The sequence below is a fragment of the Protopterus annectens genome, chromosome 14.part0, assembly GCF_019279795.1.
Source record: "Protopterus annectens isolate FY-2018-M chromosome 14.part0, PAN1.0, whole genome shotgun sequence".
Classification (NCBI taxonomy): domain Eukaryota; kingdom Metazoa; phylum Chordata; order Ceratodontiformes; family Protopteridae; genus Protopterus; species Protopterus annectens.
The window spans coordinates 836,954,371-836,970,165 of NC_056748.1; the positions used below are offsets into that span (position 1 = coordinate 836,954,371).

Sequence of the window (15,795 nt, forward strand, 5' to 3'; positions counted from 1 at the left end):
GAGGTATTCCCTTACAGTGACTGAAGTCCAAATGCAAAACCTTAGAAATAGATCCAGATATATATATATTTTTTTTCCTGTGGAAGTAAAGCTCTTTGTAAGGAGGTGTCTAGCTGACACCCCAGGAACACAATCCTGTATGAAGGAGTCAAAAAGACTTTTAAATATTTTCCTGGAATCCCAACTTGAGCAAGAGATCTCTCACCCAAGTGAGAGATTCCTGACCTTTTGAAAAAGACTCTGCAAAGATAAGCAAGTTGTCTAAATATGGAAACACGTGGCTACCCTGCAGCCTGCAATGAGCTGTAACTGGAGCTAGACACTTTGTGAACACTAGCTCGGAGCTGTGGATACTCCAAAGGGTAAGACAGATACATAATAATGTGGTCCAAACATTTAAAACCTTAAGAAATGCTTGAAAATCTGGATCAATACAGATGTGATGATAGGCATCTTTTAAGTCTAGTGTTATCAGGAAAGTTAAATGAGAAAGAGGAGGTAATAGGTTGTGAAGTGACAACATTTTGAACTTGAGTACTATCACAAACAGGTTTTGGAAAGAAAGATCAAAAATTCATCTCCAAGCATTTTTTTTATTTAACACTAAAACATCCTTAAATAAAAATCTTTCCCAACCTGGGAAGGAGAAACTGGTTCTATCACTCCCTGAAACAGCATGTGTTGAAGAACATGGGGAAATAGAGGAGTCTGGTCCAGTGGTTAAAGAATTATACCCTAGAAAGGAGGATTTCTTCCTACTGCCATCTGAACCTTGATGAATGATCTTCAGAACCCATTTGCCTGAAAAAAATCTGTTGCCAAAGAGAAAAACAGAGATTCAGACTTTCTGAAAGGAAAAAGGGACAAGATTCCTTCAATAGTCATTCTGAATTGTTGGGCTGTTCTTGGTTTGGAGGAGCAGACTTACTGAATTCTTTTCGGAACCCCCCCCCCACCACCACCATTTCTTTCTTAAATGTCTGTTTACCCACATTATGGTTATACTGTTTATATTGTTTTTTAATTAAACTTTAAAAAGGGTTAGAGAATCCCTTCAACATTTTGGAAAAGGAGGGTAAGAAATCTTAAGAGATTCCTCATTTTCATCACACTTTTTGATAACCTCTGTAACAGAGGAACCAAAAACTAAATCTCTAATTTAAAACCTCATTTTTCACATCATCTGGGAGGTTTTGAGAATGCAGCTAGGCAAACCTCCTCAAAACAGTACCAGTGGCCATAGCCATGGAAGAAGTATCAGCCAAGTCATAAATACACTACAAACAATGAATTGTGACCTGTACAATAGAAGAAACTAAATTATATAAAGCAGATTTTTCCTCACAAGTAGAAACTGCAGACAAAACTTTCCTCATACTTTCACAATTAGTAAGAATGAGTCTTAAGCACCTTTTTTATTGAAGGATCCTCTACTGATACAAGGTAGATCCAGGAATCGGTACATGAATCCCAAGATTCGGCGTCTCCAGAGCAAAGATGTATCGAGAAACGGAAAGAGAATGAAGCAGATTTTGTGATTAATATTTCATCTGCTAAGCTGACTAGAACACAGATCTCTGTTTTAAACAAAGGGTTAACATTTGTTCCAGCCCAAAGAGCTGTCTTGACTGATGTTTTATGTGACCTTAAGATGTTTGGTAGAACCCTTCCCTTAAAACTATATTTTAAAACAATACAGGGAATGAAAATATTTTTAAAAAACCAAGCACGTTTATACCTCCTACTAATCCTACTGTAGAGTTGTTTATAGACATATGTAAAAAGCAGTTAAGACTGAAATTTACTGGCAAACAGAATGATTGTTTTTTCAATATGACATATCTTGAAAGGCAGGTCCTATTTGAGTTAAAAAATATGAAGAGCATTGAGTTAAGACCAGCCGACAAAGGGGGAGGCATAGTTGTGTTGGATAAGGATATGTATCTATCTGCTATGATGGAATTATTGGGAGAGACTGACACATATATTTCTTTGTCAGCAGTGGTACTGATAGGAATCATTGAAAAAGTGGAATTTTTGATTTTTGACCTTCTATTGACTGGCTTAATTTCAGAACCATTGTTTGAATATTTTAAGGTGGAAAATCCCACTATTCCCATATTATATGGCCTCCCTAAAATATACAAAAGTCTATCAAAACCACCAATGAGACCTATAGTATCCAGTAGAGGCTGGATTACTGAACCTTTGTCGATTTATGTAGAAAATAATTTACATGTGGTTTTAGACAAATGCAAGACCGTATTAAGAGATACGAAAGATTTTTTGTCTCAGCTAAGCAATTATGCTGATGTTATTGCAGGACCGTGCTTCTTTGTTACCTTAGATATCACCTCTCTTTTTACTGTCATTCCGAATGATTGGGGGATAGAGAATGTTAGACATGTACTACTCACACATAATACATCCACTGACAAAGTTCATCTTCTCTGTACCCTCTTAGAAATTATTTTGGAGAGTAATGCTTTTGTTTTCAATGACGTCTTCTATTTGCAAAAAGTTGGTGTGGCTATGGGCACAGCTTGTGCAAATAGCTACACCAACGTAACATTGGTTAATTGGGAAAATCAGTACATTCTATCCAATGACAGGTTTGGCACTTTGATTAGATGGTATACGCGCTTTGTAGATGATATTTTTTTGTTGTGGCAGGGCCCTGAACAATCCTTGCTGGAATTCTTTCAGTGTATAAATGGAGTGAACACTTTTTTGAAATTTACACATAAATATTCCTCTACTCTTGTAGAGTTCTTAGATGTACAGATCAGTAGGGATGCCCTATATTCTGTGTCCACGAGTGTTTATAAGAAAAGTGTCAGAAGAAATAACGTCCTACACAATAATAGCATGCATCCTAATCATACCAAACTAAATGTGCTTCAGGGGCAAATTTTCCGTAGCATGCGTCTACACAATGAGGATGCACAATTAGAAAAGGCACTTATCCTACTCAAGGAAGACTTTATAAACAGAGGATACAGGAGAGAAGTCACTGAAACACAAATACTTGAAGCCTGGAATGAGAGGGAGGGCAGATGTAAACCATATTTTAGTGTTAATCACAGATCTACCTCTGCACAGACTCCTGAACAAATTGTTGATCAGAGTCAAACCCCTATGAATGTTGGCAATAAGCTTAGGATGCCTTTGACCTATGCTAGCAACATCAGCATGGTGTGTGATACTATCAGTGCCAACTGGGATATTCTTCTAAATATACCTGAACTACAAGGAGTGATTGGAAATAAGCCTGATTTTACATTTAGGAACAACAAATCTCTCAAAAATCAACTTTGTTATAGACCATTGAATCCTCCTAGCTATGCCCAATCTGACAGAAAGGGTACCTACACCTGTAGAAGGTGTATGGCTTGTATATGCATACATACTGGGGGTCATTTCCTTCACCCCCAACTTGGTTTCAATATTGATAGTAGTTTTTATGCTGATTGTCAGACCAAGAATCTGGTATACTTCTGTTTCTGCATCACTTGTTTTTCCTACTATGTAGGTAAGACAAACAGGGCTTTCAAGGACAGGATCCTTGAACATTTGAGAGACATTAAAAATGTGAAAGTATCCAGTGCTTTAGCTATGCATGTTAATGAGACAGGCCCCAGTCATAAGTTCAAGTTCTTTGCTTTAGAGTTAGTGCATGCTAATATTCGAGGTGGTGATCTATTAAACATGACTGAATCCATAGAACAGAAATGGATTATTCAGCTGCAAGCTGACAAACCCCCAGGTTTGAAGAGCAAGGTATCAGTAAAACCTTTCCTTAAAGCAAGAGCTCTGAAACATCGTTAGCCCTTGCTGTTAATATGATAAAATCAAATGTTTATCATGATGTTCTATGACTACATTTATATCTCTCAATTATGCATTTGGTAGCATATGCTTGTCACATAGTTTACACACTATTCTATCTTCATTTTTGTTAACTATATATTTATTATCAGGCAGTTTTTATTAATACCATATAATAGCCATACTAGTTCGACTACTTCTGTCTTGAGACTTTCAATCGATCGATTGCTCTGTTTTTTATTATTGTCTATGCTGATATAGCAAGGAATCAGCAGGATTTTTTAGACATTTTATTATGAGTTGCTGCTTTAATAAATGCTGCTACTTATTTGTATAATAATTTGTTTTTATGTATGTGTATGTATTGTGTTTTTAAGGCTAGAGTAGTTTGATAGTGTTTAACACTGTGTATGTGAGCTGCTTTCAACTGTCAGCACTAAGCAAGTCTATTTTGCACTACAGTTTGCATTTTAATTGCACTGACCTTTCCCTTCCTTCCAAACTTTTACATTGATTGGTTGCTATAACATTTAAATAGTCATCTGTTATTTTGTGTTTAACATGGTCTGATGAAGCGGAGTTTGTTATCTGTGAAAGCGCTTACCTGTTTGTACTTTGTAGAATAAAAGAATCAGCAAAACAAAGCAAAGTTCGTATTTGCCGTGTTTGGAATCTTCCCATCCTTGTCAGAAAGAAGAGGACTGGAATTAACTAAAAGCTATAACTGCTGGGTCAGGTTTGGGATGAGAGTATAAATAAACCTTAAATAATAGATGAACTTTATACATTCTATCTGCTTTTTTAGGGGCAGCAGTCTAACTATCATGAAAATTGCAGGCAGTGACACACATCCTCCAGAGTTAACAGAAATGGTGAAATGGTTCTGGAAATTCCTTCTGTAACAGCACGTGGTATTTTCTGAGGAAGTTTGAAACTCAGTATTCTCCAGTGAAAACACCGGCACATTCTGGAAATAGTCTCACAGAAAGAAAAACCTCCACAGGGAGAATCAGGAACTGAGCTCTCCTCTGTGCCTAAAATCAGAAATCTGAGAAGAAAACCCTGCATCTGTCCCTTCATCTTCTTGTCCAGATTCAAAATCTTGAATTTCTTCAAGAAAAAAGGCATCCCTCTTTCTTTTACCAGAAAACACAACATAAGTAGGATCAATAGCTTGGATGAAACCCTGATTCATATCCAGTAAACTACTCCTGTCTAAATTTGCAGAGGAGTGGATACATATTTCGTTTTTTTTAACAGGAAGATGGGACCAACAGTGTTATTAATGGCAGCAGCATCTTCCCCAGGGATAGGCACAATATTCGCAACAAACATGGAAGATTTCCCTGAGCCCTCTCCCAAGGCAGACAAGAGTGACTCTCCCTTACCTACTGGGGAACCCCAACAGTAGTAGTGGATGTGGCTTACCCCCAGTCCATAATGGCTGTAGGTTCTACATCAGAAGGATCCTGGGTAAACGATAAGTGGTCTGAGGAACAAGCTTTGGGCAAAACACAGTCACCCACCTGCGGCTGAGGCAAATTGCTAGCCTGTTATGTTATTAAAGGCTTAAAGGACTGACTGTAAGACTGATAAATTGTTCCATGGTCAAGCTGGGACTTCTTTCCTTAGGAAAACAAGCAGCATAAGCCAGTAAAAATTTAGTGTTTAAAAGTCATGTTTTTCAAACAAAAACATAGTAGTAAAAATCCCTTTAAAACACTTTACTAGCCCTCAAAAGTAAAATAAACAATTTCTCCACAGAAGAAAAATGTTATCAACTAAAGACATTGAACATATTTTAAAATGGCAGAAAAAAGTGCGCTCCCAATTAAAAGTACAATTAGGTCTCATGACAATTTGCTAAAACACAAATACCTAGCTTAAAAATAACTTGCCTAAGCAGGCTAGTACAATAAAACAATATATTTTTTAATGTAGAAGGTTCTTCCCCAAAGGGAACTTAACTGCCCAGTAAAGGAACTGTACAAGCTGATTGGTGATTCTTGAAAGCCCATAGAGGAGTGTTGCCTTCAACAGCAGGAAAGCTCTGAAGGGCTTAGCACCCAAACCTATCTTTTAGTCAGCTTAACTTGAAATGACTGACAGTTTGGGAGCACGGAAGGTGTTCTGATGCTTTGAAAGCTGTCTGGCTGTTATATCCCTGGCAGTATACAACCTGTATAGCTAAGGTTACTGCAGCGGTGATCAATATGATGAATATCTGCTTCACTGTTGTTTCTGACACCTTCAGCTTTTATTACATTGTCTTCTTGAAAGCATACTTAAATTATATGATTACACTGTTATGTTCTTTTTAAGGAGCTTTTTCTCCCTTGGCCTCCACTCAAAATGAGACTCGATCTACTGGACAGTTTTAGCAATCAAAATATATATGTATAAGGAAAATAAATAGTAATCCATTATTGTCCGATTTATAATGGAACACTGGATACCATAAGATGGCCTGTCTGGATGCTAAATAATATTTACTGAAGTGGTAGAGGAGGACAAATGTGCTAAGTTGTTCTATTTCTGTACACCCTGCCTCCATTAAAACAAATGAAAAAAAATCAATGCATCCTATGACACAAAAAAGTAACCTAATCCCTTCTACCACTAATGAAGTTTACTGTTTGACTGGTTATCTGTCAGCAGTCTCAGAGAGTATAGTATGATATCCATGAATGGCTAAAGTAACTGGTGAAGAGGCAATGGAAGTACCAGGATACAGTATGAGAGGTCACAGAAAAAAGGCAAGTAAAGCAAAGTCCTCAAGATGATTTATGTTTGCTTTGTCATGGCCCCTGACATTTTATGCCATATGCATCTCTTCTAAAGCTGTTACATGCTATTAATGTCAAGTGCAGTTTATATATTCTTTTGTGCACAGATATTTAAAGTAAATTTTGCTATTTGAGTGGAGGTACTAAAGAGTAATGAAACCTTCAATAAAGTGAATTGTCTTGTGGCACTCAACTAAACTTAGAAGTAGCAAGGTTCTTCCAGCTTTATCTTCATAACTCTTGTAAAGTACATTCAGAATGTATGTTGCAATCATTTGTGTATACTAAAGTTTAAACACGCAGATTTTGTAGTTACACTGCTGTTTGGAATTGAATTTTGACAGGGGTCCTTTCATTGTTGCCTTGGGTCGGTCATGGCATCCAGAAGAGTTTAACTGTGCTTACTGCAAGACTTCGCTTGCTGACGTGGGCTTTGTGGAGGAGCAGAACAATGTATACTGTGAACACTGCTATGAGCAATTCTTTGCACCTACCTGTGCCAGATGTCAAGTCAAGATAATGGGGGTGAGTCAATTATAAGTAATCCACAGTGAAGGCAGTGACATTTAAAACAAACACACACACACACACACACACACACACACACACACACACACACACACACACACACACACACACACACACACACACACACACACACACACACACACACACACTCTCTACAAAACTGAGAAGAGCTTCATAATATAATACTGTACTCTGATGTTACTGCCACCAAGGAGGATATGCATAACTATATATACGATGTGTACATGTGTACCATTCCTCTAACATTTCCTCTGAGTCTAGCACAGTTGCAACTTTGTGCAATAAATTAGCTCTCTCATGAATATTTTCCAGCTTATCTGTTTACTCTTGTGTAACTGTATCTGTTGTTGATATCCAGCTCTGAATGACTTTTTAAGGATACTTCCTTGAACTGCACATCCCTTGGCAGTGATGTATGCATTCATAACTTTATGCACTCAAGGAAAAAAAGAAGTTGTGTGACTTAAGGACTTAGAACAGACACCAAAAAATGAATCACTGTGTTTTGAAGTGAAAATCCAACAGTTGAAAGATAAGTTTCCAGTGTCACATAAATGTCTGAAGATAGTGCTTGACATAAAATTAACAGTCTAATTTTTAATGTTTATTAATAGTTCTGTCTTTAATGCACTGTAGCTGAATGTAGACATCTTGAGAAACTAAGGTATCCAGCACCTCTCACAGTAAACTAACAAGAGTTAGAAAATGAGTGACCTGTACAGCACCACTGTGACTGGAGAATGAACGTTCTTCAGCAAGGTGTTAATGTACAGGTAATGCCCAATGAAGAATGAGTCTGTCACTTCTCAACAACATATTACGGTGCCATAGAGCTCAGACTGCAACGGGGCTAACATCTGTTATTATTTTACTCTCACTAAGCAGCGCTTTTGCTGTTTAGCAAAAGTAAAATAAAAAAAAGAACATTCAAAAAATAGTGTGTGTGACTGTACACATGCATGAAAGTGAGAGTGAGAGTGATCCAACCGTTATTTTACACTCACTAAGCATTGTGTTTGCTGTTTACTGAGTATAAAATTAGAATAAATAGATAATAGTAAAAAAGAAAAAAGGAAAGTGTGTGTCTGCATGTGTGTTTGTGTGTGTGTATGTGTATGAATGGGTGCTTGCATGCATGAAAGCGGAAATGTGTGCTTATGTGTGTCTGTGTGTGTGTGTGTGTGTGTGTGTGTGTGTGTGTGTGTGTGTGTGTGTGTGTGTGTGTGTGTGTGTGTGTGTGTGTGTGTGTGTGTGTGTGTGTGTGTGTGTGTGTGTGTGTGTGTGTGTGAGAGAGACAGCGACACAGATCGATCAGTTGAGCAGTGGATACAACTCCTTTAAAATTAACAGGTATTATCAACCTCTTAGCTCAAGAAATCTGGATAAAGCCTAAAATAATGGGGAGGAACAAAGTCTAAAAAACAGGGACACGTTTTAAATACTGCTCTTATAAAAATAGAAAGTTGCTATCATAACAGGATTTAGTTAACATGTATTTCCTGAAGGAAAGAGGCCATTGTTCCCCTCTACTCATCACCTATTAGACCCATTATAGAGTACAACGCCCCTTTTGGTATGTACCTCACAAGACATCTACAACAACTGGAAAGGCCGCAGAAATACCTCTCAAAGAGGATTACCGGCCTCAAACAGATGCCCTACACAGACCATCTAAAAAAACTCCAGCTTTATTCTTTCACATATCGTCTACTCAGAGGTGATCTCTGCCTAACATACAAAGCTATGTCAAACCCAGAGCTGTTGGACATGCTCCACTTAAAGAAATCCCAATCCCTCTGAGCTACATGCTCTAGGGACCTAAACCTTGTCACCACAATAAACAGAACATGCCGGAGGGATAGATTCCTGTCACAGAGACTTCCCATACTCTGGAATAAACTACCTATCTATATCAAACAAAGCTCCTCATTAGCACTCTTCAAGAAAAATCTTGATGATTGGATGGTAAATAGGATCACCTCTGTGGCTCTGCTTGACAGTGGCAAGTGAAAACAATTCTCAACCGTAGTTCTAAGTCCTTTCTATTTCAGAACCAGAAGCATCCAAGGAAGCAAATAGAATAAGAAAAACTCACTTTAATAAAACAACAAAGCTTTCGGGAATGTCCCTTCTTCGGTGTTAATCAAAATAGCATTTGAATTTAAACATGCATATATATACAAAGTAATCTAAACCACCTGACACAGCCATCCTATAAAAACATAACTAAAAACTTAGTTAATTAACATTTAAAAACACATGCATTCATTACGATATGCATGTATTAGAGCAAGTATATATTATACAAATGTATGACAACTTCATAACAGAATTATATCTCCTAATATTCAATGATATTGTTTTTGTCTAAATTCTAGTATTGGTTTAACAGTAATCATACTGTTTAAACCTGGTTTCTTATCTGCATGCAGTCTTATAATCCATTTATATTCAGCGATATCTAGCTTATTGCTGCTCAACAGTGGCACAGGAAAATAATTTTCTTGGGTGGCAAAAGCCAGGGTACCTTTTTTGGCTGGGCTTGTATAGACCCCAGGGCCGATAGCCTAGTGCCTACCTATGAACCTATATGAAGTCCATACCTCTCACCTACCCTGATTTTAAGGGACACCCATGATTTTGACTCAAAGTTTTAGTTCTGCATTCCTTAATCTCACTTAAAATTGGTATCTTTTGGAGAAAGGTAGTGAATTACACTCAATAAATAATGGCAATAAATAGAGTTACAGACTTTTTACTTCAAAAAATGTATATTAATTCACATTTGGCTATTCTCTCAGTGTCTCACATTAATAGTAATAATACTTTAAAAGTGTCCCTGATTACTTCTGGATTTTTCCCTGAGTCTGATGAGATTTATCCCTGATTAGTTGAGAGCTATGATAAAGTCTGAAACCCATATATAACTCATTATTTAGTGACTTCATCCTCCAGTGATTTGCCAGTGTATACTACAGCAAGTTTGAAACAGTGTCAGAAGAGCTATTTTACATCCAAGTTATTAAAAAAAAATATATATATATATATATATATATATATATATATATATATATATATATATATACACACACACACACACACACACACACACACACACACACATACATATATGTAAACATACATATACATAGTAATTAAAAAAATCAAAAACAAATAAATACAAAAAAATTTAACATTCTCTAAGTGCAGTAATGCCCCAAGGTGTGGGGTACAGAGCCCTCCCCTCAAAACACACGTGGACGGGCTTTATTTACACAATAACATACAAACTATCAAGCAATATTGCTTGCTTATCATCTGTTCAGAGAGTTAGTCATTCTCATTAGTAAAATAATAAAAAATGAACATGTGATGCCTCACCACTGGACCAGTAATCAAGGGACCTCAATTCTCACTACTGGCAACAGTGGGGAATGTACACTGGGAGGATGACAAGTACACACACAGTATTTCCAGATGCAGCTCTCTGTATCAAGTACAACTTCCCTTAAGAGCACACAGAGACCACAGTCAGTCTGGAGCTGGTTTCTCCCTCTTTCTTCAGATCCTCAATAAGACTCCCCACTGGCACAGCTATAGAGCTGAGATCTCAGCTGAATAGCCAAGCCAAGACCGTGAGCACCTTCTCTGTCCAACCAGTGCTTTGTGTCCCTGCCCAGGTAGCTGACACACACACTCTTTGAGGTTTGATTTACACACACACACACACACACACACACACACACACACACACACACACACACACACACACACACACACACCTGGGAAAGGCTGGCACAAGTTTCCCAGCTATGCCCCCTTTTTCCCAGACTATAAGGTAGTTATCACTGCCACCAGCCAACTCCTTATCAGCTACTTTAAGGCCCTTAACAAAGGGTGTCCAATCTTACTATGTAATACTAATATTAAAACAAATGGTAGTTTGACCAAGAGCAAGGCTATTATGAGTGGCCCACACAGTGTCACCAAATAAATATGCAAGTACTCTCAAAACTTAAATATCTCTACAAAGATCAGCCACACTGAAAGGTTTAAATATATTCAATAATAAATAATAAAATTACAAGAAAATACTCAGTATATATTCAGAGTGACATCAGAGTTCAAAATCACAGGAAATATTTAAAACAACATCGCATGACAGTCTCAAATAAATAAAGAAAAATATCTAAACTAAGCTTTGCTATATTCCCAACTATATCCAAAAGGATTCTACTGTTCCCTAAAAACTTACTTCATCAGAGTAAGGTAGATGGATGGTGAATGGTTCTTGTTATTTCCAGGTCCAAGACAGAATACAGAATGCTGTGTCTCACTAAGAAACTTCTCAAATATTACTGCTAGGATAGCTTGGAGAATTACATCATTTCTTTTCATCTGACTCTATCTCTGACTCTATCCCAGGTGAAAGCCCCAATGCTGGAAGCTAGCAGTATTTATCATCTACCTGTGAAAATACATAGACCTCAGATCTTTGGCAGATGCTGGAAGTCATAAAACAACTGCATTCATTCACATTCAAAACTAGTAATTATTTCACCTTAAAGACAATACAGAGAGCTCCTTAGTAGAGTCTCTTGTTGCCATAAAGTAATTTAATCTCAGCTATTTTCTGAAGTTAACCTCCTGTATTCCAGTTTCCACTATTAACATATATACATTTAAACAGTTACAATAGTGCATGTACATTTCTGTTCTATTCCAGTAGGGCACACTGTGGTTACATTTTAAGCACAAACACTTTATAAAATATATTTTTAACACACGTCTGTACAAACCTAGTTTGATATACACATGGTATACAGTTCCGATACATTTGCAACACAAGCATCCTACAGAAATCATGTTTATATTCACAAATGGTACACAATTATTTACAAAATTCCAGATAGCTGTGCTGGCAGTATCCCCCACTTTGTCACAGAACAAGCAAATGAATCTGTCTAGTTCCAACATTATCAACACAAGTGCTGAGGAAAAAAAAAAACAGAAAAACTAGTAGTCTTAAAACTTTGTTGATGAGCTCAGTCACAATAATTTCTAAAAATCATGAAGCCCAAGTAGTGTTCCAAAGCAACAAGGCTTTATTTGTCACAGACAAGTGATCCTCAGTAGCAAAAAAAAAAACAGAAATACTTTATAATGTTAAACATATCAGCTTTTATACACTTAGAAGTAGGTGTGAAAAATATATGTATTGTTTAATTTTAAACCAGTCTATTCCAGGCAAATAATATAAACAGGGCCGTAAAAGTGTATTTAAGAACAGCCAGTACCCACCTCCACACACTACTACTGATTAGATCAAACTAAATCCTAGTTAAGGAAAACAGCACCTATCTATCTGCAACCCCCATTCCAAAATCAAGTATAAAAAAGCATAACATACATATAAAAAGAATGACTTTTAATTAAAATCATTTTTTTCCTCTTGATTGCAAAGCACTGACATTTTCTCTGAGCTGTAAATAACTTTGTTTTTATGCACACTAATACATGTGGATGCATGCTTATTAGATATTATTACACAGATATATATTTAAATTTATATTGTTCTAATAAAATAATGTTTATAGTTAGATGTGTATGTGTGTTTTTTTCTTGTATCTATCTAGTTAGCTCTTTTTACTTATCTACCTCTGTATATGATTTTAGTTCATGTCACAGATCTGATGAAGGCTTTATTGCATTAGTTAGCCAAAAGTGATTCAGTGAAAAGTCAGTCTTTTTATATGTATGTTATGCTTTTCTTTATACCTGATTTTAGAATGTGGGTTGCAAATAGATAAGTAGTGGATTTAGTTTGATCTAATCAGTAGTAGTGTGTGGGATGGGCACTTGCTGTTCTTAAATACACTTATATAGCCTTGTTTATAACGTTTGCCTGGAATAGCCTAGGTTAAAATTAAACAACACATATATTTTCCATGCCTACTTCTAAGTGTATAAAAGCTGATATGTTTAAAATTGTAAAGTATTTCTGATTTTTTTTGTTACTGAGGATCGCTTTTCTGTGACGAATAAAGGCTTGTTGCTTTGCAACACTGCCTGGGTTTTATGATTTTTGTAAATTGTTGTGACTGAGCTCATCAATGAAATTAAGACTACTAGTTTTTCTGTTTTTTTATTTATTTATTTCATTAGTAAAACAATCAAATCACTTAAAGATAACTCCACCCCTACATTAAGATTTTTTTTTTCCTCTCACCACAATGTTTTTCTTTCCTTAAATTATGGTTTCTTGGAATTGGATTAAAATAGCACTCAAATAATTTCTTCTTGAAACTATTTTCTGCATATCAGTCAAATGCTTTATGTAATCCTTCATTTGTCACACCATCTTTGAAACAGTGTAGACTCAGAGGGATAGCTGCATCTCAAAACTTTTACAATATACTAACTGCAAAAAGTCTTCTTATGCATGTGTTATCTGCAGACAAGCAGCTCAATTACAGATTGTGGCTTGAACGGAATTTTAATATTGTGTTTGAACAAAAGTACTAAATAATCTGATTCTTTCAGGTTTAACATTCAAATATAACTTCAAATGTTCTATAAAAGATAAGCAATGACAAACATCAAAAGCTGCCGAGTAAAAGTCAAGCTAGTACTCTTGAAGGAGACAACCATACCGGTAAGAAACTGTAGTATTCTCACTACAAGTCTGTAAAATTACATCAGCACAGTAAACGTTCTCATCACAATGCATCATGCTTCCCCATAAACGTACACCAGGGAGATGAAAAGCTTTGCTCTAGGACACAATCGCACAGCATGGCAGCCCCTATCAGGCCATTACTGGGAATGATATTAGAAAATAAAAATGATAGCCACAAAGTTGTTAGTACTATATTAGATAAAATATCAAGATAAGTATAAAACTATATATTTTTTTTTGGGGGGGGGGTGTTAGCAGCTGTCATTTAAAACAATGATTTCCAAATGTTAAACTTGGCTGCAATTTGCAGACTTATAGTTTCCTTTTGCATTAGGAGCCCTAATTAATTCTATAGCTTTGACTGATCTATATTCCAGTACTTTACTGGATGACTCTGGCATTTCACCAGTATTAGTAATTATCTGGCCACCCCACCTCCCAGTAACCATAGACATTCTCCTACAATGTGATATCTATCACTGTCATTAGCTGTTGCTTTCTAGTACATAAACATGGCATTATCTTATGCCTTCTCTATTTCCTTTCACAATTTCAAAATCATTAGTCACGCAGCTGGATTTGCCATCCATCCATGCACAACTCATTTTCCCATTTAGTTTGATAATTTGCTGAACATTGCATTGATCCCCAAAGGATGCCGAGTACAAAACATATTTTTCTTATTTGTAGCGCTAATAATTGGCATTGTACATTAATACTGATGTGATGATGTAATTCCCAGCCAAATTAATTAAAAAAATTAACAGGTGCACCTCCTGCAGACATATAACATGGGAAGCATTTTCATTTACAGTACACACTTTTTTCTTGGGCAGTACATAATACTTGCAACTATAAAAACTGTATTAAGTTTGAAGCTAATGAATCTGAAAGACTTACAAAAAATATTGGTTCAGACATTCTCTATCCCCACAGTGTCCTTTTTAGTCAGTGTCTGTTTACTCAAGTTAACAGCCTAGTAAATATGAATATGGTAAATATTAGTGTATTACTGCTGACTGCTAGGAGACTAAATAAGAAATGCCCTCCATCAAGATCTTCTTAACTTTAGAAAACTTGGACATTTACGTGTGTCACTGAAATCTAGCTGCAGAGAAGTGGTAGCACTCTCTCCTTACCTGTTTTGTCTACCTGCCATTCATTTAGACCCAAAGGTATAGACAGCAATAACTCTAGAGGTAGTTTGTCTGTCTTTATCTGAGTTATATTACCTCTATACTAATCAGCCCAGGACCATGACGTTGAGAACTTCATCCGTGATACTCAAAAGTCATGAAACATGTCTTAATAAACTAGAGTCCTTTTTAAATAATCTACATGCTATCTTTCTAGGGGGAGTTATCCCTTCTTAAACTGTCACACCTATGCCTCTACAAATAAATGCTCAAGGCTTCCCTGACTTTGTCAGTATAAGCTTCCTTAATTAAATAATACCCTCATCCATTAGAGGCACCAGCGTACTTGATTTGACTTCAACAACACACCCCTGTGTCCTACTCACCCACTGTTTTACCTTCACTGGTCAAATTAGATGACCACAATGTTTTATTCACCATATAGTCCCGGTTGTCAGTCTTTAGATACTTCTCCAAGGTCAATTTCCTTGCATTCAGTTATGACTTGAGATGGTTCAATAGTCTCTACCCCTCAATGACCTTATAGCTACCAGTACTGCATATATTCAAAGTCTGTACTCCCATCTCAACTCTTGCAACCTCATGTTCCCCATTCACCACAAATAAAACACCAAGTTTAGAAACAAACCTCTTTGGGGAACTCAGCAATAAGCAAACTACAGTAAAAGGACAAAGCTCATAGCCCTAAAGAATAGAACAAAAACTCAGTGTGTTATATTCAAGGGATTAACAAAGAACTCGGGAATAAAATCAGATCCTAATTTGTGAATTAAACGTTGTTATGTCAGCAAAGAAT

General features: G+C 36.5%; 1 protein-coding gene across 3 annotated transcripts in view; it reads left to right on the forward strand.

The window, feature by feature from the left end:
- The window catches only part of LDB3 (LIM domain binding 3), a 740,470-nt gene that overhangs the window by 647,526 nt on the left and 77,149 nt on the right, over window positions 1-15,795 (forward strand). For all 3 annotated transcript variants that reach the window (XM_044056591.1, XM_044056595.1, XM_044056593.1), the window contains one exon: window positions 6,959-7,139. In XM_044056591.1, coding sequence (XP_043912526.1) covers window positions 6,959-7,139 — 181 coding nt within the window. The remainder of the gene's footprint in view (window positions 1-6,958; window positions 7,140-15,795) is intronic.